The 22,124-nt window shown below is 41.2% G+C and overlaps 1 protein-coding gene across 1 annotated transcript in view; it reads left to right on the top strand.

The window, feature by feature from the left end:
- Window positions 1-11,461: 11,461 nt before the first annotated feature.
- RCAN2 (regulator of calcineurin 2) overlaps window positions 11,462-22,124 on the top strand; it is a 223,657-nt gene continuing 212,994 nt past the window's right edge. Inside the window, exon 1 of the mRNA XM_068960514.1 lies at window positions 11,462-11,686. Within this exon, the coding sequence (XP_068816615.1) occupies window positions 11,462-11,686 (225 nt within the window). The remainder of the gene's footprint in view (window positions 11,687-22,124) is intronic.

The raw sequence follows: 22,124 nt of genomic DNA, 5'->3' as shown, positions 1-22,124 counted from the left end.
AATGGTGAATTTGTGACGTTATACATTTTTAGAATGAGTTTTACTGAAATTAACCCATCATACTTCTAGACTACCACTCAGTTATGAAGACCACGCTTGATTTCTTCACTTGGTCCCAGAAAGCCTCTGTCCATCCATCCTGTGCCCCAGAGGCTGACCCAGGTACTTCACATCCCAGCTCCCTTGCTCTCTGGTTCCCAGTTGAGTTTCGCCGAGGCAAGGTGCCAGTAGATCAGAGAAAGAGGGCAAGATGGGAGCACTGACTCCCCCCAGCCCCCTGTCTGTGGTGGCACTGAGGACTGACTGTAACCCGCGACCGAAGGTCTGCTGGGCACCCTCTCCACTCAGCCCTCTGCATCCTGGTTCTGGAAACCGCTCCACTCTTCTCCCGTCTTACTGCCTAGGGGTGGCACTAGCCCAGGCTTTTGCACTCTCTTTCGTGGTTTTCCTCGAGCCTGCCCACGGCTTTGTCAACAGCTCCTTTATCAAACTCTTCAAATTCTCCGACTCGAGCATGCCATCTGTTTCCCGCTGGCGCCTTGACTGATACGGTGATAGGACCTCTTCTCTTTTGGGTGAGGGCTGCAATAGTGCTTGTTTGTTTCAACAAATCTTTGGTTTATTGTAGGCTATTCTTTATAGAAACAGATTTTCTGGTCTTTAAGAACAACCTTCTCATCCTTGAGTGTGCGCACTGTGTTGCTCAGTCGCTCAGTCATGTCTCACTCTTTTGTGACCCCATGGACCCACCATGCTCCTCTGTCCATGGGATTTCCCAGGCAAGAATACAGGAGTGGGTTGCCATCTCCTTCTCCAGAGGATCTTCCCGAGTAAGGGACTGAACTTGCGTCTCCTGTGTCTCCTGCATTGGCAGGCAGGTTTTTTTTTTTTTACCATTAAGCCACCTGGGAAGCCCCCTCACCCTTATACCCTTCATTAAAGGCAATATTTCCTCTCTGACTCTTTTCCCTTGCTGAAAGCCTGTTAGGAACACATTTTCTGGATGATGTCAATAAGGGCTACAGAAATGGATTACAAAATTCCATTAACTGCCTGTCCCATATGACCTGGGAAAATGTGAGGGTTTTCCTTCCCTTTTTGTTTTGTCCATCGGAAAAATATACAGGATTTGCAGATGATCTTGGGAGACCATGGGCATTAAAACCCTGCAGGTGTAAAGATATTAGGATGGGTGGGTTTGTAGTCCTGGATTCTGCTGTTGAATCCAACGCAAAAGGAGATGGTAGCAACAGCTTGCCTTTTTAAAATCTTCATGAAAATGTATAAGAAGCTGCTTCCTTGGGGACTTGAATTAATTGAATTATTGTCCTGTGGGGGGCTTCACGTGGAACAGTGGTCCCAGAAGGTGTCCTAAAGGGAGCCAGGAGTGAGGAATGTGGGTAATTTCTTTTGAAAAACCACGAGTTGAACACTGCATGCTCCTCATTCTTTCAAGACTGATCCCAAATGGGATCAAGAATAGCATGAGGTTCACACAGCTCAGCGGGTGTGAAGATTCTGCGACTGAATTAAATAGGCTCCATTATATTTGAGAAAGAGCTCGAATGGGTTTCTCTGGAGCACAGCCTAAGAATATCCTGTCTCTCCTTTGTAGCCCAGGATGGCTGGGATGGTTTGTTGCTGCTAATATTATACTTCTATCTCTTTATAAGATGGACAAAAATGAGCACCAGGCCTAGCTTATCCTCAAGAGGCTCTAACTGGGCATCAAAAGGACCTTAACCATAAGGCCAGGCAAAAACTGAAAGCTGATGATACATCATAAAATGATTATCCTTATTCATGTAAGTTGTTTTCTAATAAGCTTATTTTGCCCCAGGTATCATTAAAGATCACTTAATTTTAGAGCTAAAGGGGTTTGAACACTGTAAAACTTATATGTTGAGGTTTCTTTTTTAAAATTTTTGAAAAGATTTGTTTGATGTGTTTTATGTTTTGATTTTTTTGGCCATGAGGCATGTGGGATCTTAGCTCTCCTACCAGGAATTGAACCTTGCATTGGAAGGTGGTCTTAACCTCTGGATCTCCAGGGAAGTCCCTAGGTTGAAGTTTTTATTCTTTATAAAAATTGAATTGGATTTATTTACCCTTATATTTGGGGCTTCCCAGGTGATGCTATTGGAGAAGGTGATGGCACCCCACTCCAGTACTCTTGCCTGGAAAATCCTATGGATGGAGGAGCCTGGTAGGCTGCAGTCCATGGGGTCGCTGAGGGGCAGACATGACTGAGCGACTTCACTTTCACGTTTCACTTTCATGCATTGGAGAAGGAAATGGCAACCCACTCCAGTGTTCTTGCCTAGAGAATCCCAGGGACAGCGGAGCCTGGTGGGCTGCCGTCTTTGGGGTTGCACAGAGTCAGACACGACTGAAGCGACTTAGCAGCAGCAGCAGCAGATGATGTTACTGGTAAAGAATCCTCCTGCCAGTGCAGGAGATATAAGAGACATGAGTTCGATCTCTGGGTCAGTAAGATCCCCTGGTGGAGGGCATGGCAACCCACTCTAGTATTCTTGCCTGGAAATTCCCATGGACAGAGGAGCCTATGGTCCTTGGGTTTCAAAGAGTCAGACACGACTGAAGCAATATAACACACACAAACCCTTATATTCAACTGAAAAACATCTATAGGCATTTCTTTCTACCATTTATTAATGCAATATATTGCATTTTAGTTTTGATCACTAATATTCAAGCTGACATGATCATCTTTACTTCTTCCAAAGTGACACTTTTCCCCTAATCCATTTACTGGTTTTTCAGTGAAAACTGAATTTAAAGTCAGAATGAATTAGTCATTAATCATTTCCATTTATCCTGTTTCCTGATGTAGCCTTCTCAGCTGGCTATAACATGGAACCAAGGCACACTTTTTCCTGTTTGTTGCCCTTGTTGCAAAAAGCTTTACTTTCCTGTTCGTAATTTAAGAAAGCAGATGAGTCAAATCTTTAATATTCTTTTGTCTAAGGCAAAATAAACTTAAGGGTTTCTTTTTGAGTATGTCTTACTCATTTTACTCCCTTGGTAAATAATTATTTCCTATTTTTTTTTAAGTCCTTGCTTTCTAGTTTGAATAAACTGGAAGACAGAAAATTTAGGTAGATTTGTTATGAGCATCAGATAAGGTTTTTCAACCCTGGAGAAAGCATTTGTTGAAGGTTATATGTAAGGTCCCCTTTCTTTAGCACCTTTAAGCTTGGAGATAAACAGAAACTCTTTTTCTTGGGTATTTTCTTCAGCCATGTGTGTGTGCCTAGTCTCGCAGTCATGCCCAGCTCTTTGTGACACCATGGACTGGATTTGCAGGCTCCTCTGTCCATAAGGTTCTCCAGGCAAGAACAGTGGAGTGGGTTGCCATTTCCTTCTCCAGGGGATCTTCCCAACTAGGGATCAAACCCAGGTCTCCTGCATTGCAGGCGGATTCTTTACAGTCTGAGCCACCAGGGAAGCCCTCTTCCAGTCATGGAAAGATAAAATTGTCAAGGTGATGAGGGACTTTGAAAAGAAGTGTCAGCCAGACATCTCCCTGGTCCTTGTGCTAGCTTATGGTGAACGGTGTCAGATTCGTGATCTGAAGAAGAAGGTTTAACTTTGGGACCAGGGACCAGGCTTGATCACTCAAGAGCTTTTGTATAGTAGAGTTTTATTAAAATGATAAGGGACAGAGAAAGCCTCTGACATAGACATCATAAGGGGGGCGGAGAACCCCCCTCCCCTTGCTAGTGTTAGCAAGCTGTTTTACATATGTTAGAAAGCCATTAATCAGATAAGAGAGACACCTCAAGGCTGATGGAGTTTCACCAGGCCCCTCTCTTACAATATGCATTTTTTAAAATTAATTTAATTTTAATTGGAGGCTAATTACTTTCCAATATCGTGGTGTTTTTTGCCATATGTTGACAGGAATCCACTATGGGTATACATGTGTTCCATCACGAACCCCCCTCCCACCTCCCTCCCCATCCCGTCCCTCAGGGTCATCTCGGTGCACCAGCCCTGAGCACCCTGTCTCATGCATCGAACCTGGACTGGCGACCTGTTTCACATAGGGTAATATACATGTTTCAATGCTATTCTCTCAAATCATCCCACCCTCACCTTCTCTCACAGAGTCCAAAAGTCTGTTCTTTACATCTGTGTCTCTTTCGCTGTCTTGGCATATAAGGTCATCGTTACCATCTTTCTAAATTCCATATATATGTGTTAAGATACTGTATTGGTGCTTTTCTTACTGACTTACTTCACTGTGTGTAATAGGCTGCAGTTTCATCCACCTCATTAGAAGTGATGCAAATGCATTCTTTTTAATGGCTGAGTAATATTCCATTGAGTATAGGTACCACAGCTTTCTTATCCATTTGTCTGCTGATAGACATCTAGGTTGCTTCCATGTCCTAGCTATTGTTAACAGTGTTGTGATGAACATTGGGGTACACATGTCTCTTTCAATTCTGGACAATATGCATTTTTGAGATAGGATGAGGTGTGTCATCCCCCCAGCCATAAAACAATTGATATGAGTATTGGTTTGCTGAGCTATTATTAGCCCAAGGTTTGAGAAAAGAAAAAAAGTTAGTCATAGGTGGAACCATTTCGAAGAAAGGCAAATTCCAAAGCAAATACATAGTTTCATTAACATAGCTTAAGTAAAACATTTCCGTAGAGAAACCACGTTTTAATATTGTATGGAGAAGGGAAAAAAAAAATCTGACACTAGTAGTTTATTTCCTCCTGCTGCTTAAGGAAGAGATAAAAAATGTCTGACATTTCCAGCCTGTTTCCTCCGTTTGGAGACCCCTGGCCTTCCTGCCTGTTACCCTCTCACTTGGATTCTCTCAGTGACATCCCACAAGATAGATGAGGATTCTCTGTGGGGCTTATTCATCGGCTGTTGCTGGGACACGGTGCTCACTTAGACATGAGGCAAGACATTTTTGTTGTAACCTGAATTGTGCAAAGATCCATGGCTCCTTTTATTAAATTGGATTCTTTCCCTCTGGTTTGACTTCTACTTTCTTAGGGCCAGGCACACAAAAAATAACATTTCCTCTTTTAGAGTTTGAAGGTTGCGGATGTTACTCAAAAATTCTTGCCTGTGTTTTCCTGTACTGTGTCTCCCCAAGATCCTGTTTCTTAGATGACATGACTTTTAACCCCTTGGTCAGATGGAGTCATTTCTGCTGGAAAAATCTCCAGTTTTTCTGTCCTGAGTGGTACCCAGAATCGAAAGTGTTGGTTTCTCCATGTAGAGAGAACTCAAAATGTTATGATCAGAACTTTCCTGGTGGTCTAGTTGTTGGGAGTCTGTCCGCCTGCCAGTACAGGGGACCTGGGTTCGATCCCTGGTCTGGAAAAATCCTACATGCCGTGGAGCAGCTAAGCCTGGACCACAGTTACTGAGCCTGCACGCCTAGAGCCCACCTTCCACAACAAGGGAAGCCAGCACAATGAGAAGCCTGTGCACCACAGCAAAGAATAGCCCCCACTTGCCACAACTAGAGAAAGTCCACGTGCAGCAACAAAGACCCAGTGCAGCCAAGATGAAGTATACATAAATAAAAAAAATTTTTAGATGATATTATCACCCCACCACCCCTTCCAAGATAGTGTTATTCTTTTTTATAGATCAGACATCACACTATTAATCAGGTGATTTTACTTGACAGTGAAGCCAGCGTGAGCATCTCAGTGGATACTTATTTTTATTTTTCTTGCCCTGGCTCTCTGCTGCATTCATGTGCTTATGTGTGATTTCTCCTTCCTTCTATATCCAGTTTAAGACTTTCTAGATTGGAACTCCTATGGGCAAAATGCATGGCTCCCCAATCTCATGAGCTATACTCCATTCCTAGAAAGGTGGGGTTTTTTAGGATTCTGTAATTCAAAAATCTGCCTCTCATGCTTACTGATAACACTGTGACAATGATAACCAACAGAATCAGATGTCTCTTTGAGTTATCTTCCCCGGTATGTATTTCATTATACCGTATTTTAAAAAGATGTTAGGAATGAAAAGTGGGAGTTTGGGAAAGATTAATTCCTTGGGCAGAAACCCAATAATGTCTAGACCATCTAAGTTTATTGGAGAGAGAGACTGTATTCACTTATTTATGCCACAAATATTTATTCAGTTGCTACTTTGATGCCGAACAAGTATCTTAAGTGTCCAGTGGCTCATCTTCATGGTAGGAACCATACTGTCTTCATTTTAGGACTCAATGTCTGTTTGATAAGTTCTGTCATGTTATAGGAGGATCTTGGATGAAGTCATGTTCACGTTATAGCAAAGTAATGAAATCATTGAGAACTTGTCTCTCTCCAGGTTTCCCCTTCCAATAAAATGAGTGGAATTCAATCACTTGTGTTCTCATTGCTACTTACTTGGCAATATTTCAATAAACAGTTCTTTTTGCTATTGATGGTGTTTGGGAGTGGGCAGTTTTTTTTTTTTAATTACTTGCTTTTGCCTTATAAATATCATTCCTTTCTAATGGCTCTCCAACCACACCCATAGCAAGTACTCAGGGACATCCCTACTTGTTTCTCATTTTAGTGACATGAGCTTAATGTCATGGACATTCACTGAAGTCTGAAGCTTGTATACATCCTTAATAGTGGTAGGTGGCCCCCTCTGTAGCGCCAGGTCCTCTGCTGCCGATGAGCCTATGTATAGTAATAAATAACTTTAATCCACGTATTATTTCGGAGGTTTCAAAAGACATCCACTTGCTTCCTCTCATTTGCTGTGCACAGTAGACAAGGCCACGGTTTTCTCCATTTTGCTAACATGGAAACCGCAGCCCCCAAAGCATACAGCTTATAGTGGGACCAGAACACAAGCAGACCCCGGAGGCTCTTTCCAGTATTTCATGAAGATGTCTCTCCTCTGCATCTAAAGAAGTTTTGAGGTTCTCCAGGGGGAGACTTTATATTGTAAAAGGGAATAGTGGTTTTCCTTTTCCACAGGCATGTAATGATGGAAGCACATCCTTTCTAAATGTCAAACAACAGAAGAATGGTTAAATAAATTATGACAGATCTATACACTGGGATCCTATGTGGCTATTAAAATGAATGTTTGCAGAGAATATGTAATGATACAGGGGACTGCTCCTGGCCGTGTCAGTGTGGGATCCTAAACAGCAAGCTCTCGATTTTGTTTCAAAATTATACATAACAAAAACAGTGAATCTAAATATATCAAAATATTAGCCGAGTTTCTGGATAGTAGGATTATGGCTTACTTTTATTTTCTTTTTATATACATCTCTGATTTTTTCAGTTTTTTCTTCAGTGAACTCATGTAATCAAAAAGCATGCATCTTAAAACATTATCTTAATTATACTCCACAAATCTTTAATTTTAGCTACAGGAGTTCTTTGAATGGTTCTTGTTATATCTCATTTTAAAAATTACATTGGAAATGAATGGGTTAATTTTCATTAGTAGTATATACATTTGAAATGAATAATGAATTATTAGTATATGTGTATGTGTGTGTATATTTTTAAAAAATTTAGTTGGAGAACAATTGCTTAATGATGTTGTGTTGGTTTCTGCTGTACAACATAATGAGTCATCCATAAGTATACCTGTAAGTATACCCCACCCCATCCCACCCAGTGTATATATTTTAAGTTGGTTGTTGTAATGCATTTGCTGATCTGTTATTTCTTGACAATGAGTCCTTTTCCCATAATTCATTAATTCAGTCTAACATCATTTTGAGGGCTTTCTAGATGTACTAGCCTGAAGATACCTTGGGTGAAGGCTGTTCAGTCTCTGCTCTCAAGAAGTACCAGTCTGGTTGGAGAGACGGTAATCACAGTGTAGAGTGAGCCGTGAGAGGGCTCCGCTGGCACTTAGGGAAGAAGGATGCTAAGCTCATGGGTGCTGGAGGAGGTCAGGGAGCGCTCCCGGAAGAGATGCCTTTTGAGCTGAAAGCAGCTGTTCTCTTTTGGATGACCAATCTCAGATTAGAAATAATGACAACATAAGTAAATCTTCTTAAGCTGTGTAGGCAATTGTGGCTGGAATTCTTTTTAATCACCAGCATCCTCCTTTCTTTCTGTTTATGTGAGTTTGCTAAAGGTTAGTAGCAATACCAAAGCATAATCGTTTTCCTTTGTGGTGATCACAGTGATGTGCTTTTAGTATTTCCTAGTATTATACATATCCTTTTATGAGTTAAATAATGACTTGATCACTTGTTTTCATCTTGTTTCATCCCTCAGCCTCTTCCTACTTGGCTGAGGGAGGCAGAGAGGTTTTTGTTTCTGTTTTATAAGGATAAATGGAGTCACAGAATGATCAACTGACTTCTCCAAATTATAAGGTGAGTAGGTAATGGAACTGGAAAGAGAAACCAGAGTTTCTTTTTGTTCAGAGCTCTGACTTTAAAAATATTTCCCCTTGTAAGTAGGATAGGTTGTTTGCCAAAAATGCATTCACCTTTTAAATCTTTACTGAAAGTAATGAGCTTAAAATAAAGTCTCATGAAGGTAATCGTATTGTTACAGCTTAGAACAGAAGTTAAGGCTATTTGAGTAGATTAAAATGAGTCCTGAGTGAGGCTTAATATTTGGCCTATTTAATTAATTTGTTCAGCAATGGATTTTAATTTTCTTTGGAAAAAAAGAATAATTGAAACATTCTCAGACCCTTTTGAGAACATTATGGGATCAATTGTGATTAATTTAAAAAATGTTAACTAAGAAGGACAGACTGAAAAACGAGATCAGGATTGACAGTATCTATATTTCATGATACTGGATGATTATAACTTTATTATCAGAAGATTTTCTTTTGATCCATTGATGTGAATACAGTGGACCCTTGAACAACACGGGTTTGAACTGTACAGGTCCACTTATCTGTCCACTTATTTTTTTTTCATTAAATACGTACTGTAGGATCTGGGGGTGGTTGAATCTACAGATGTGAAATTCTGTACAAGGAGGACTGACTGTAAAGTTATGCTTGAATTTTCTGCTGGGTGGTTGGTTGGTGCCGCACCCCCCTCCCCCTGCCCTTGTTCAAGGGTAAACTATAAAACTGTCTGAATGTTCTTAGTAATTATTTTTACTGTTAAAGTAATTGTTGTTCAGTTGCTCAGTCTTGTTAGTACTCTAATAATAAATGAAAGTTAATATGCCTATTATACTGTAATATATTACAGATATTCAGAAAAATATATGAAACAACAGTATAAGTGAATATGAAGGGAAATAAACACTTTGAAGTATTTTATTGATTTTCTTCTAATTAAAAATATTCATGTATTTTGGATTCATTATGGAATAAATAAAGCTTAAACCATGTACCATATTTTTATTGAAAATAAGTATTTGATTTAAATACAGAAAATGTTGCATTAATTGGGGTTTTGAGAAATTTAGAATACAGGAATAGTTCTATTATGTTTTATACAGAATGATAGTTTTATTTTCCACAATTGTAGTGATCTGATTTTTGAATTATTGTTCCAAATTCTTTAATTTTTGGCTCCTGTTCCCAACCAACTCTAAGATTTTATCTGCAGTGCACCTTTTATATTGCCATCAAGCACTGTTTATCAGGATGCCATCTGGACATTTTTCTAGGAAAAATGAAAACAAAAAAACAACCTCATCACAATACTACAGAGTCAAGAAAGATACAAGTGCGTGCTCAGTTATGTCTGACTCTGCGAGCCCATGGGCTGTAGCCCACCAGGCTCCCCTGTCCATTGAAATTCCCAGGCAAGAATACTGGAGTGAGTTGCTGTTTCCTCCTCCAGGGTGTCTTCCTAACCCAGGGACTGACCCCGAGTCTCCTGCACTGGCCGGCAGATTCTTTACAGCTGCGCCACGAGATCCAGAAACCCATAGTTGTCTGGGGATCTAGAATTCGTGTCTTAACTAAACTGGGTGAGGATGGAGTGACATTTTGCAACACTGCCTTCCTGAATTTCACCGTGAGGTTCTGCATTGCTGAGACAGGGGAAAATGGAGGATGATCCTGCAGCCACATCGTAACTGCCAGGCAGCCATACCTGGGTACCCACGGGCAAGTTATTTCACCTTTAATTAGTGATGTGTGAACAGAATACTATGATAGGCGTGAAAATAGATCCAAAATAAAAGTGTAGATAACTGTCATTGAAGTATGCAAGAAAGCTGATAAAATCTATTGGATTATGTATCAAAAATTGGGAAAACTCTCCCAGCTGGCTGCAGTAGGGTACAGTTTTGAGTGTAAGGGGTGATGAGATAATAGAATGATGATGGAGCACTGGTAAGTGAGATTAAAACTGGAAAGCTTCATATTTGGGTTGCTGAGGGAGAACAATCTGTATACCATGGATCAATTAGGATAGTACTGATTTTGTGTGTGTGTGTGTGTTTATTTTATTTTAGTTTACAGGGTCTTCATTGCTGTGTGAGGGCTTTCTTAGTTGTGGTGAGCAGGGTCTGCTTTCTCCTTGTGGTGGCTTCTCTTGTTCCGGAGCTCAGGCGCTAGAGTGCATGGGCTCAGTAGTTATAGCGCGTGGGTTTAGTTGCCCCTCGGCATGTGGAATCTTCCTGGACCGGGGATCAAACCCAAGTCCCCTGCATTGGCAGGTGGATTCTCAACCACTGGACCTCCAGGGAAGCCCAGTATTGATTTTTTAAGATCTGGTGTTCACAAATTTCTCAGCATAATTATCCTAGGCAGAAGAGGGTATCTGTGAGTGTGTGTGTGTGCACGTGTGTCTTCTCATTGTGAATAAATGGTTAACCATTAGAGTTATCCTGATCAGGATTCAGGTGGTCATGAAATAGATTGTATTTCCTTAAATGTAGACTTGTACTAATTTTGATCTGCTTCACTTCTTTGGTATTGGAGAGTGAATTCTAGTGCCAAACTCCCGGAGTTTGAAGCCTAGTCATGCCATTTTCTCATGGACCCTGTCAAAGTTACTTAATTGTTCCTCAGTTTTCCACTCTGTAAAATGGGGATATATGGGTACCCACCTCGCAGACTGTGGTGGAGAGTCAGTAGGCCAGTTAAGGCATGTAAATCATTTAGAATGATTCCTGGAATTCAAGAAATGATAAGCATTAGTAGTTATGGCATTAGTAGTGGTATTGTATTCATCACGTAAGTTATCAAAGCACTTTATAATCTGCATTTTTGAGTCCATTTGATTCTCCTAAGGAAGCAAGGCTCAGGGAACTTAGGTAATTTTCCTAGGTCCCCAGTCCAGTAAACACTGGACATCTGGGCTAGTATCTCTAGCCTCAAATTCCAATCCTGCTCAAGTGGGGCTTTTTCCCATAGCAGGGACTAGATTCTTGCCCAGAAACAAATTTGTCTGGAAAGTTGTAATTTAGAGATCAAGGGGACTCTGTCCCAGACACTCTAGCTATAAGGGATCGAATCCTACTCTAACTCACGTCCATTTCTATATCCTCAGGAATGAGGGGAGATTCTTACTTCATTGGGATGAGGAGCCTGGGGCAGCAGGGCCACATCCCGGAAGATGGAGGACTCTTTTTGCTCTGCTGCATAGACAGAGACTGGGCTGTGACTCAGTGTTTCACGGAGGAGGCCTTTCAAGCCATCACAGACTTCACCGACCTCCCCAACTCACTCTTTGCATGCAACGTCCACCAGTCGGTGTTTGAAGGGGAAGAAAGCAAGGTAAGAAGACTTTCTGCTCCTGAAATAGAAGGAGATGCAACGTCAGTCCCTCAGCACTTCTGTTGCTCCTTTGTGGTTGAGGTTTGGAAGTTTTTGAAAATGTTTACTTGGTGCGCCTCTCAGCATGCATAGCAAGAGCAGAAAAGCCTGTTCTATTATCAGTTGACATTGGAGGTATACATGACAAGATTATATGAGAGATTCCGTTGAATCAGATCTCATTGTCTACAACTCAGAAGTCTGTCCAACAGCAGAAGAAAAATGGCTTTAGAAATAGTGATTGCAGGAGATAGACCCTTGGTTTAGGAAGCAGATGTTGTTAAAAAAAATAGTTTTATTTTCCCATATTATTCTGCCCCAAACTTAATTTGCCTTTCCCCAAAGAGCACAAGCCCTCTTTCACCCTTACTCTTCCTGCAGTTTGATGACTGACCTAAACATGGCTTCTTAAATTGGGCCCCAAGTCTTGCAGCATTTATTAGAAAGGTAACTTTGTTGGCCATCTGAGTCTTGCTTTGCTTGCTGATACCACAGTATGTAGAATTGTTTTGGGTGTGTTGTAAGAATTTGCTTGAAAATGCTTAACCCCTTGACTTGAAATAATTAGGGAATGAGGTTGTCTATGAACAAGCATTTTCTAGAAAATGAGGCTTCTGTTTTAAGAGCAAACTTGATTCAGTGGAGGTATTCTTGGGAGTCAGGGTAAATATTCCTTTCAGAAGTCTTTGTAAAGTTCACTTCGGTTTTCTCTGACCTTTTAAGAGAGTCTGAATGGATCAAACCTTACCTTGTGGGTGTGGATTTCTAGTTGTAAATATCCACTTTTAGGCTATGTTGTAAATCATGGCCAATATTTTGAGGGGAGGAAAGGGTCTTTTTTTTTCTGAACTAAAGTATGGTTCTGTGTGAGATTAAGGGTAGGATTTATGATTGCTGTTTCATAAATTTGAGCTGTTTTTCCAACTGCTGAAGTCCGATCTCTGTTTCCTGAACACGGTTACTAAAAGTTTTTGTTCTGGATTTTATTGGTTTTGTAAGCAATCCTGATAGCTCAGAGAATTAGGAATTATTTCAAGCTGTATAAAGATAGTTTTTTTTTTTTAAAGATAGTTTTATAATGATATTATTTTATAGTTGAGCAGTTGAAATGATGAGCTAAAAACAGCCTGAAGTCCAAGGAATTACATGTGGTTAGAACATCCAGAGCTGTGATCACCAGACTATTTGAAGTAAGAAAATGGCATATATCCTCTTTGAAAGAAACTACAAATTTTGCTCTTGGCTTATAACCAGGTTATAACACAGATTATTGTTTATTCAGAGCAGGTCATCGCCCCCTGAAATCTACCTGACATTAATTATGAACAAAGGTCTGTATTTTCTTGTTCTGTCATCTATTTAAGTATCAACGATCAGAAGGATCTTCCTTAGAGGTTTAATGAGGGTTTTGACTCTTTCTTGATAAAACACTTTTCGATCAGTTAAAAAAAAAAAAGATTTAGGAAAGAGCCAATCTCATTCAAGGGTTCAAGAATGACCGATCAGCCAAACCAGAATTAGTTACATAGAAAGACGGAGACTTGGGGAGAGTTCACGGGAATCTGCCCACATCTATTTTGATATTCTGATCTGTGATTGAATAATGGATTACTAAATATTCTCATTTAATTTGTATGTGAAGTTGGTACACTGCAGTTTAACAAATAGGATTGGGCTTTAAAATGACCTTGCTAAAATGTTGAGGTGAAATCAATATGATATAGTTCCATGGAATAAGTTTCAAATGATGTAGCTCACATTTTTATAGCTAAGAAGGCGAATTTTCTAATTGGCCAGTGTCTACTTAATTAAACTTATTAAATGAGACAGGAAGTCTTCCATTTTGGTGCAGTTTTTATAGCTCCTATTCATGGAGAGTCTCTGGGACGTCAAATAATGTGATCCAGATTCAGCTTTTATTTAATTATATGATCAGAGTTTAGGGTGACAAAGCAAGATAATCAGACACAAATAAATGGATAACAGAGGCATGATCACTGCGACTACAGGGAAATAAAATGTTTGAGGAGCCTCACGCCTCCCAATTTTACTGCCACATATTTTCCTTCTGATTCTAGACTTTTCTGTTCTTCTCTTTACCTCCACTTTTTCACCCACTATCTTAATAAAACTCACTTGTCCTGTATGTCATTCTCTCAGAATATCCTTCCCACCGTGTTCAAAGTTCATGAATCTGAGCCAGGAATTCTAATGATGGTAATCTTTTCCAAAGGGTGGACATTGGGGGCACTATTAGGGGAGATAATTTTAGGTAGAGGGAAAAAAATCAAGAAAGCTTTCTAGCTCTTGTATCTGCCTGTGGGTAAGGCCATGGGGATTGTCTAAATTATTTGGCTTTGGGAAAATGCCTTCAGGAGCCTGCAATTATCAGAGAGACAAGATATCAGAAATGATGCTTGGTTTTCATCTCAGAGATCCAAGTGGGTAGATGGTAACTTGTTTTGGTGAAGTTCTTCCTTTTTTTTGGCAAGCCTACTTTTTTAAAAAGGATATATATATTTTTTAATGTGGACCATTTTTTAGAAGTCTTTATTGAATTTGTTACAATATTGCTTCTGTTTTATGTTTTGGTTTCTGGCTAAGAGGCATGTGGGGTCTTAGCTCCCCGACCAGGGATCAAACCTACATCCTCTGCACTGAAAGGTGAAATCTTAACCAATGGACCACCAGGGAAGTCCCAGCATATCTACTTTCGATTCATTGTTTCTTGATTCGTATCAAGAAAAGAAGTTTAGCTTGTTTGCTGCAGTTATTATAAAGCATACATTTTAATTTCCTTAGCTTGGTGGGAATTAAGGCTCTTGCTTTCTGACTATTATGATTAAGTCTTGGCAGTAATCTTTATTTTCCCATTTGTCAGACACTTTTCCTAAGCCTTTCTCCTTTTTGGGATAGTTTGGAAAACACTGACTTGGCCCGCTCTTAATATAGGTAACACCATAGGAGATGATTTTCTGGTTATGTTGCTTCTGCTTATCAGCATGATACATGTTCTGATATGCTCATTTCTGCCAACCTATTTGAATCCTAAGTTCTGACATCTACAGAACATTTTTCTTTTCAAACAACTTCATGAGGCCATGATGTTGACTCCAATTTTCTGTTAGGCAGAATTCTGTGAGATTGTATTTTGATTTGCTGCTTCTGCGAGAAGCGAGCACATACCTCAGTGTGGTTCGTTGTGGTCCAGATGGTTGGGATTTGTTTATATAACACAAAGGAGAACCAGAGCTGGAGGAAATTGGCATCTGAAACCAATAAATGCAGATTGCTGTTTGCATGCTACAGCTTGCAGCATAAATATTTTTGTATCAGACACATTTAGAACTGGGATTGTCACAGCAGGCAATACCTATAAGTTATCAGGGGTCGTTAACCTTTGGCATTTTCCCCTGGCTTGCCTTTCTGGATACAACTGGGCTGCACCAGTCATCTTAAGACAGATGAGGCTGGAGGGGCACCCTGCAGGCTGCTGTGTGTCTGTGCTCAAGATAGATAAGGCTCTGCTCCATGGGACGTTGGCACTCATTGGTAGCTAAAGGGGAACAGTGCACCAACCACCATAAAATTCTTAGCTAGATTCAGTTTATTAAGGGGAAGCCTGAAAGGTGAGTTGTTATTGGCCTCCAAAAATTTTGAATTCATTTAGTTCAGTAACAACAATAAAAGTATCAGTAGGAAGCCTTACATAGCATGAAGCAAGGGGCTCAGTACTCTTCTGAGCCCCTTGCTTTCTAGACATCAAGCCTGTTAATCAGCATGACTACCCTAGAAGGGTGGTGTCTTTCTGCCTTCCCACCTCCTGGGCATGTGGTAGGGTTGTGTTCCCTGCACCACTCTAGCTAGTTCTACCCAGTGTATAAGCAGAACTGATCTGTGCCACTTCCGTGTGAGGCCTTTAATCACCAGTGTTTGAAGAATGATCTTTTCACTCCGCTCAGGTAGTTGGCATTGTGCCAGGCGTGCCTTTTCAGGCAGTCTGGTTTGTGGACTGAGGACAAGGATGACCCAGGGCAGGGTCCTGGGTGCCCTTGGGATAGACGTACAGAGTGACAGCATCAACAAGAAAAACCTTTGTTGCTTGAAGCCACTGAGATTTGGGGGTTTCTTGTTAGAATATAGCTGAGTCCACCTAGGTTGATACTGCAAATATGATTATCCTCATTTTTCAGATGAGGGCCCTGAAGCCCAGAGAGGTTGCCCATGATTTCACAGCTGGAGTGACAGAGCAAGAATTCTAACCTACAGAGTCTGTGCTGTTAAACATTATGTGACACTGCCTCTTCATACACAAATATTTCTTGAAAACAGGTACGATGCTTGGCTTTGGGGACGCAGTGGTGCACATAGACTCATTGAACTTCAAGTCTACCAAAGCAAACAATTCAAATAAGAAAACAAGCATAATCAATCTAGTGATGCTAAAACCAAAAGAGCATTTAATACGTATTTTCAACTGTACTCACTGCCCTATATACGCATGCGTGCACACGCACACAAGATTTTCTTGTTTTGGTTATGTTTTGTTTTGCTTTTTAAAAAACGAGCATTTCTTCCAACTACTTAAAGACAGTATCCTACCAGAAAGGGCATAGATCAGAGGCCTGGTGCTATGCCTGTTAGGCTTCTTGCTCCTCATAAATGGAGCATCTCAGTGCCTTGAGGGTGGCTAGAGTGATTCTAGGTTCAAAGATGTATATCTTTCATTCAACATCACCACTAATAGAATACACCAGCTCCTTCTAGAGCTCAGCTGAGGACGCAGTGACCTAGTCAACCCTGGCAGCGTTGTGAGGTCACCCTCAAGGATTTTGGAAGGTGAATCTGTTGATTTGCAATTTTTATTTGATTCCCACATAGGATTTGCCTTTAGTCTGTAAGGGTATGTAAATGTTCCCATTGTACTTTACAGCTGCAGGCCCACGATCTCTTTATCTGCAGTACCCAAATTTGAAAAGCTCTGGAAATTGAGACTTCATAACCCATTTTAAGGTGAAATCTCACTTGACCTAAATCATTCAGAATCTAAGCAAGATTGATGAGAAGCTTCTTCTAGGGTGAATATTCATCCATCTCTTTGCAAAAATATTCCTGTCTTTAAGCAATGGGGACTGCCCCCCGACTTGATGGATCATTACATAATGTGAGGCATGCGTGCCACGTTGTGTTCTAAATCCCTTAATTCTGAATTTCAAACATAGCGGGTCCTAAGAATTTCAGAGAGTGAGTTGTGGACCTGTAAACTATATAAAAATGCACCCACAGCCCATGTTCACCAAGAAGAATGAATGTATCACTGAAATCTGGACTGTCATAAACAAGGACAATTAAATATTTTTCCCCATAATGAGATGCTTGTGTTGATTAGAAATAAAGGGCATATTGAAGACAGAATGGGCTCATTCAGTTTGCACACCTGTGCGCTAAGTTGCTTCAGTCATGTCTGACTCTTTGTGGCCTTATGGACTACAGCCCGCAAAGCTCTTCTGTCCATTGGGTTCTCCAGGAAAGAATACTGGAGTGGGTTGCCATGCCTTCCTTCAGGGGATCTTCCCCACCCAGGGATTGAACTTATGTCTCTTATGTCTGGCAGGCAGGTCCTTTACCACAAGCGCCGCTTGGGAAGCCCTTGTTTAGTTTAATAATAGTAATAATGATAATAGTAATGGCAGCAGCAAAGCTTATACAGCTTGGAGCAAGGTGCTGGATACTCTTCAGAGTGGTTTTTAGACATTAAGCCCTTTAATTTCCATGGCAACCCTGTGGCATGGATGCTGCATGGCTGACCTTACTGAGTCAAACTCTGACAGTCTCTGAATCTTCTTCTTTGAATGTTTGCAGTTGAAAACTCTGACTTTGACCTGTGGTCACTACTCATCCTTTTACCCGGTCCCTGACTCATGGTCTGTTCTCAGTCCAGAGAAAAGACCCCTGGTCCATCAGGGAGATAGACATTTTTCCATGCTCATGGTTTTCTTAACTCAGAGGAGCTTCTGCTGTAAAATATTTATGCCGCTCCCACATGTTTTGCTTCTCTTCATTTGGGTTTTTCCTCTCTATACTGTGAAGTTCTAGAAGGCAGTCAAAATTTGTATTCTTCCTAGTTGTATTTCCATCACCTTGCTGGGTCTCAGGCATCATAGGTGCTCAGTAAGTACTGAGTTGGGCCTCCACTTCAGTGGTGACTAAATGAAGGTATAGAGGGATGAATTAGCCAGGATGGGCTCATTAATTAGAGAAACAGCAAAGAGCTGAGTGAGGCCTCTGAACATTTAAGTCTAGTTCATTATCCACCATGCATTGAGAAACATCAGTTCTAGAAATAAAGTTGGCCATTCATCAGCACAACGTTCAAGTCAAAACATGTAAGACAGAGATCTCAAGTGATTTCATAGCAAGATGCAAGTTAAATGTCAGTGCATCGAGTCCATATCACTCTTACAGTCAAGATATGACACATATGAATAAGCCTGTTTTGTCAGTTTATGGTATTTTAAGCTTTTAGAGGCAGCTGACCTATTTAGTGGGCTTCCCAGGTGGCACTAGTGGTAAAGAACCCACCTGCCAATGCAGGAGACTCAGGAGACGTGAGTTTGATCCCTGAGTTGGGAAGATCCCCCGGAAGAGGGCTTCTTGGAGAATTCTCCAGTATTGCCTGGAGAATCCCAGGAACAGAGGAGCCTGGCAGGCTACAGTCCCTAGGTCGCAAAGAGTCGGACACGACTGAAATGACTTAGCAGGCATGTACCATGACCTATTCAGTAAGCCAAGAGAGTAAAAAAATCTTGAACACGTTTATTTCCATAATGACTCCTAGAAAAGAAAAGGGAGAAATAAGAAAAGAGAAAAGGCAGCAAGGAAAGAAGAAATCCAGTGCTTTAGAAGACCTTGGAAAACTTGTTATAGGGATAGTTTAAAGCTGATTGAAAAAAAAAAAACAAAACCGCTCATGCTAAGGATATGTAGCAAAGGATGAACAATCGGATAATAATTTACTATAGCTTGTGTTGCTGAATATAGCTTGAAAGAAATTAAGTGAATTGTTGTGACCTAAGGGTGGGAAAGGGATAACCAAGCATTAATTTTAAATATTAAAGTAGAAAACTGTTATATTAGATACCGGATATTCAAGGAATCCTTAGGAGTCTCACCATTTCTCGTGTGTCATCCTTGGTGACTTTGACAGATTTGCTTGTTGTTTTCAAGAATGTTTAAATTGTAAAAAGGCAGTGCCTATCATTTTACTCAGTACATTGGTTCTGTTTTTTCTCTGGAGGAGGACTGGGAACCATAATTAGTCACCGCTAATCACTTGGGGACACCTGCCAGATGAGAGCCCAGCATGGGCCAGATTTGAAAGCTGTTGCAGGACACTCCCTGGAACCGTAACCTTTCTTGAAGTGACTAAAATATTCCAGAGGCATATTTAGTGGCTTGCATCCCCATAGCACTGAGTGACCCCCCTGGGGCTCAGGCGCCTGACCAGCCACTCGAAATGCCCCACTTAACAACCTGGAAATAATTGAGGCAATGGGAAGAATTAGGCCTGATGCACAGAGAGCCGGGAATATTTGGTTTCTGTGCCAAACAGGGGGTGAGCGTGTGTTCCTGATGCCACCCGGGGAAAAACGGCTGCCATGTTCTGATGAGACTGGGATCCTATTAAACGGGGACTTGGCACTTTCTCCCCCTTTCGGAAAAATGAAGGTGCTTGGAACCCGGTGCGTATGGTTTTCATCAGAGCTACTGATAGCCTGTTCAGTGACTGTGACTCTGGGCAGACGCCGTCTCAGGGCACACCGCCTGTGGCCAGGCAGGCTAATTTGTGAGAATGCCCTGTTGATGGGGTGGAAAAAGACCTGAGCAGTTGTGGGTGGCTGGGCAGGTGGAGGGCAGGCTGGATTCCATCCTCCTCCACTGTCTTCTTGGGCCTGAAGCCCTTGAGAAATGCTCCGACAGCTCACCCATCACAGTGGTGCGTGCGTGCCAAGTCACCTCAGTCATATCTGACTCTTTCGACCCCATGCACCGTAGTCCACCAGGCTCCTCTGTCCATGGGATTCTCCAGGCAAGAATACTGGAGTGGGCTGCCATGCCCTCCTCCAGGGGATCTTCCCTACCCAGAGATTGAACCTAAGTCTCTAACGTCTCCTGCATTGGCAGGCAGGTTCTTTACCATTAGCGCCACCTGGAAAGCCCCCATCACGATGGATCATCGTCAATTATTTACAATTTAAGAGGATTTATAGGGCTTTCCCTGGCAGTCCAGTGGTTAAGAATCTGTGCTTCCACTGCAGGGGGCACAGGTTCGATCCCTGGTTGGGAAGCTAAGATCCTGCACGCCACACTGCCCAAAACTCAAAAACAAAAAGCATCCACAAATTCAAAGGTAAAAATTGTGTTCTCTTGCCTCAGAACATTCCTTTTTTAAGAGGTGGTTTTGGAGACAGAGCCCAGGGAAGGGAGGGGGAAGAATAAGATTTATAATTATTTTTCCTTGCACTCACCAGCAAAAGTTGGCCTGGGTTTCACCTCGCCTTTCTTGGCTTTTTTGACTCCAGTCCCAGCTTGGTGGTCATGAAATTCTCAGCCAACTTAGAGATAACCAGAGGAAGTCAGAGAGTTTGGACATGAACTTTAAAACTCTGCTAGGGTATCCTTCACAGCAGGCCTGACATTTAAGCTGAATGGATGAGATCAGTGTGATACATGACTGGATACCAATTCGTGTGACACTTTTTTTATGAGAGTGGGGATTGTTAAGGTGATGCTTACACATATATTTCATCATTATCTGCTCAACCATACTCCTTTATATAGAATATATAGAAACATAATGTGTAGCTTTTTAAAAAAATTTGATCAGTTTCTAGTAATATTTTGATAATGTTGTATTTTACTGGGAATGTTGTATTTTACTGCATAACCATCATTTTAAACATAAAAGCCAGCAACTCTATCAATGATTTGAAGGGGAAACCCATTGAATTGATACCTGACATAGTGAAGATTTTTTCATCAAATGTGTTGAACTATCATATCTTATACTTTGTTCAAAATCTACAGTTTTCCACCAGGTTTGTAGCTATTATGAACTCCAAGCTATTTAGTTTATTATTAATACATCGAGTACACCATGTTATGGATTGTCAGATCCAACTAGATGATTGTTGTCTTTTTGTATTTTTTAAAAAAGTAAACAAAATTTTCTGCAGCTGTGCTGGGCCTTTGTTGCTGCTTTCCCTAATTGTGGGGCTGTTCTCTGGCTGTGGTGTGCAGGCTTCCCATTGTGATGGCTTCTCTTGCAGAGCACAGGCTCGAGGGCACATGTACTTCAGTAGTTGTGGCGCGTGGACTCAGTAATTGTGGCTCACTGGGGCTTAGCTGCCCCACGGCATGTGGAGTCTTCCCGGCCCAGGGATTGAACCCGTGTCTTCTGCACTGGCAGGCAGATTCTTAACTACTGGGCCACCAGGGAAGTCTGATTCTAAGTATCTCGAGGACAGCGGAGCCAGCTCTTCCTTTTTCTGCATCCTACACTGTCCGGCTCTGGACCTAACACGGGCACTGACAGGGAGGCAGGAGGGCCAGTGAGGGGGGAATTGGGTTCTGTCACACTTGAGTCCAAATCCTGCCTCTTCTGCATCCTACTTGTGTGATCTTGACCAGTTTAGCTTCTCTGAGTCTCAGTTCCCTCTTTGATGATATGGGTTCACTGTACCTTCATTCTTGGTTGGTTATGTGGTTAAATAGAGTGACGTGGATTGAGGAGGTGGCTCTAGACGAGATCTTTTTGGTAAACATTGGTCTCTTCCTCCCCACCCAGGTAAAGCTGGGACTGCCTCTGCTTCCAGGAAGGAAGAGCTTTTCTAAAAACATGCAAACCTAGATGAAAGAAAGGGTTCATTTACCCACCTCTTTGTAGAGTCCTAATGATGTTTTGTTTTATATCATAGACTTTGTCGAGAAAGTTAATCTCAGTTTTTGCCACAAGAAAGCTGTTTCTGCATTTGTTGCAGGACACATGTGGTTCACTGTCACCCATATAAGGTTCAGGGGATACGTTTTGTTTAGAATACAATGCCAAGAAAACTGTTGACTCTGAGGAACTAGTATTTTTCTCATTAGAGGAATTATGTAACTTGTATAATACTTTTATGTAACTTATATAAATCTTAATTATGTGAGTTACAGAAGTCTTCCCAAGGAGCTCAAAATAAAAATTATTACTCAGGCATAGCCACTCTACTTACTCCTACTGGTCTTGATATTCTTTTTCTCTTTGTATTAACCTGTTTGTGTGTGTAATGTAAAGCATTTTTCTGACTTCTGATCAAATTTTATTCATATTTTATATTCATATGTCTTATGAAACAAT

The sequence above is a fragment of the Capricornis sumatraensis genome, chromosome 22 (assembly GCF_032405125.1).
Source record: "Capricornis sumatraensis isolate serow.1 chromosome 22, serow.2, whole genome shotgun sequence".
Taxonomy (NCBI): Eukaryota; Metazoa; Chordata; class Mammalia; order Artiodactyla; family Bovidae; genus Capricornis; species Capricornis sumatraensis.
This window is presented reverse-complemented; position numbering and strand designations above follow the sequence as displayed.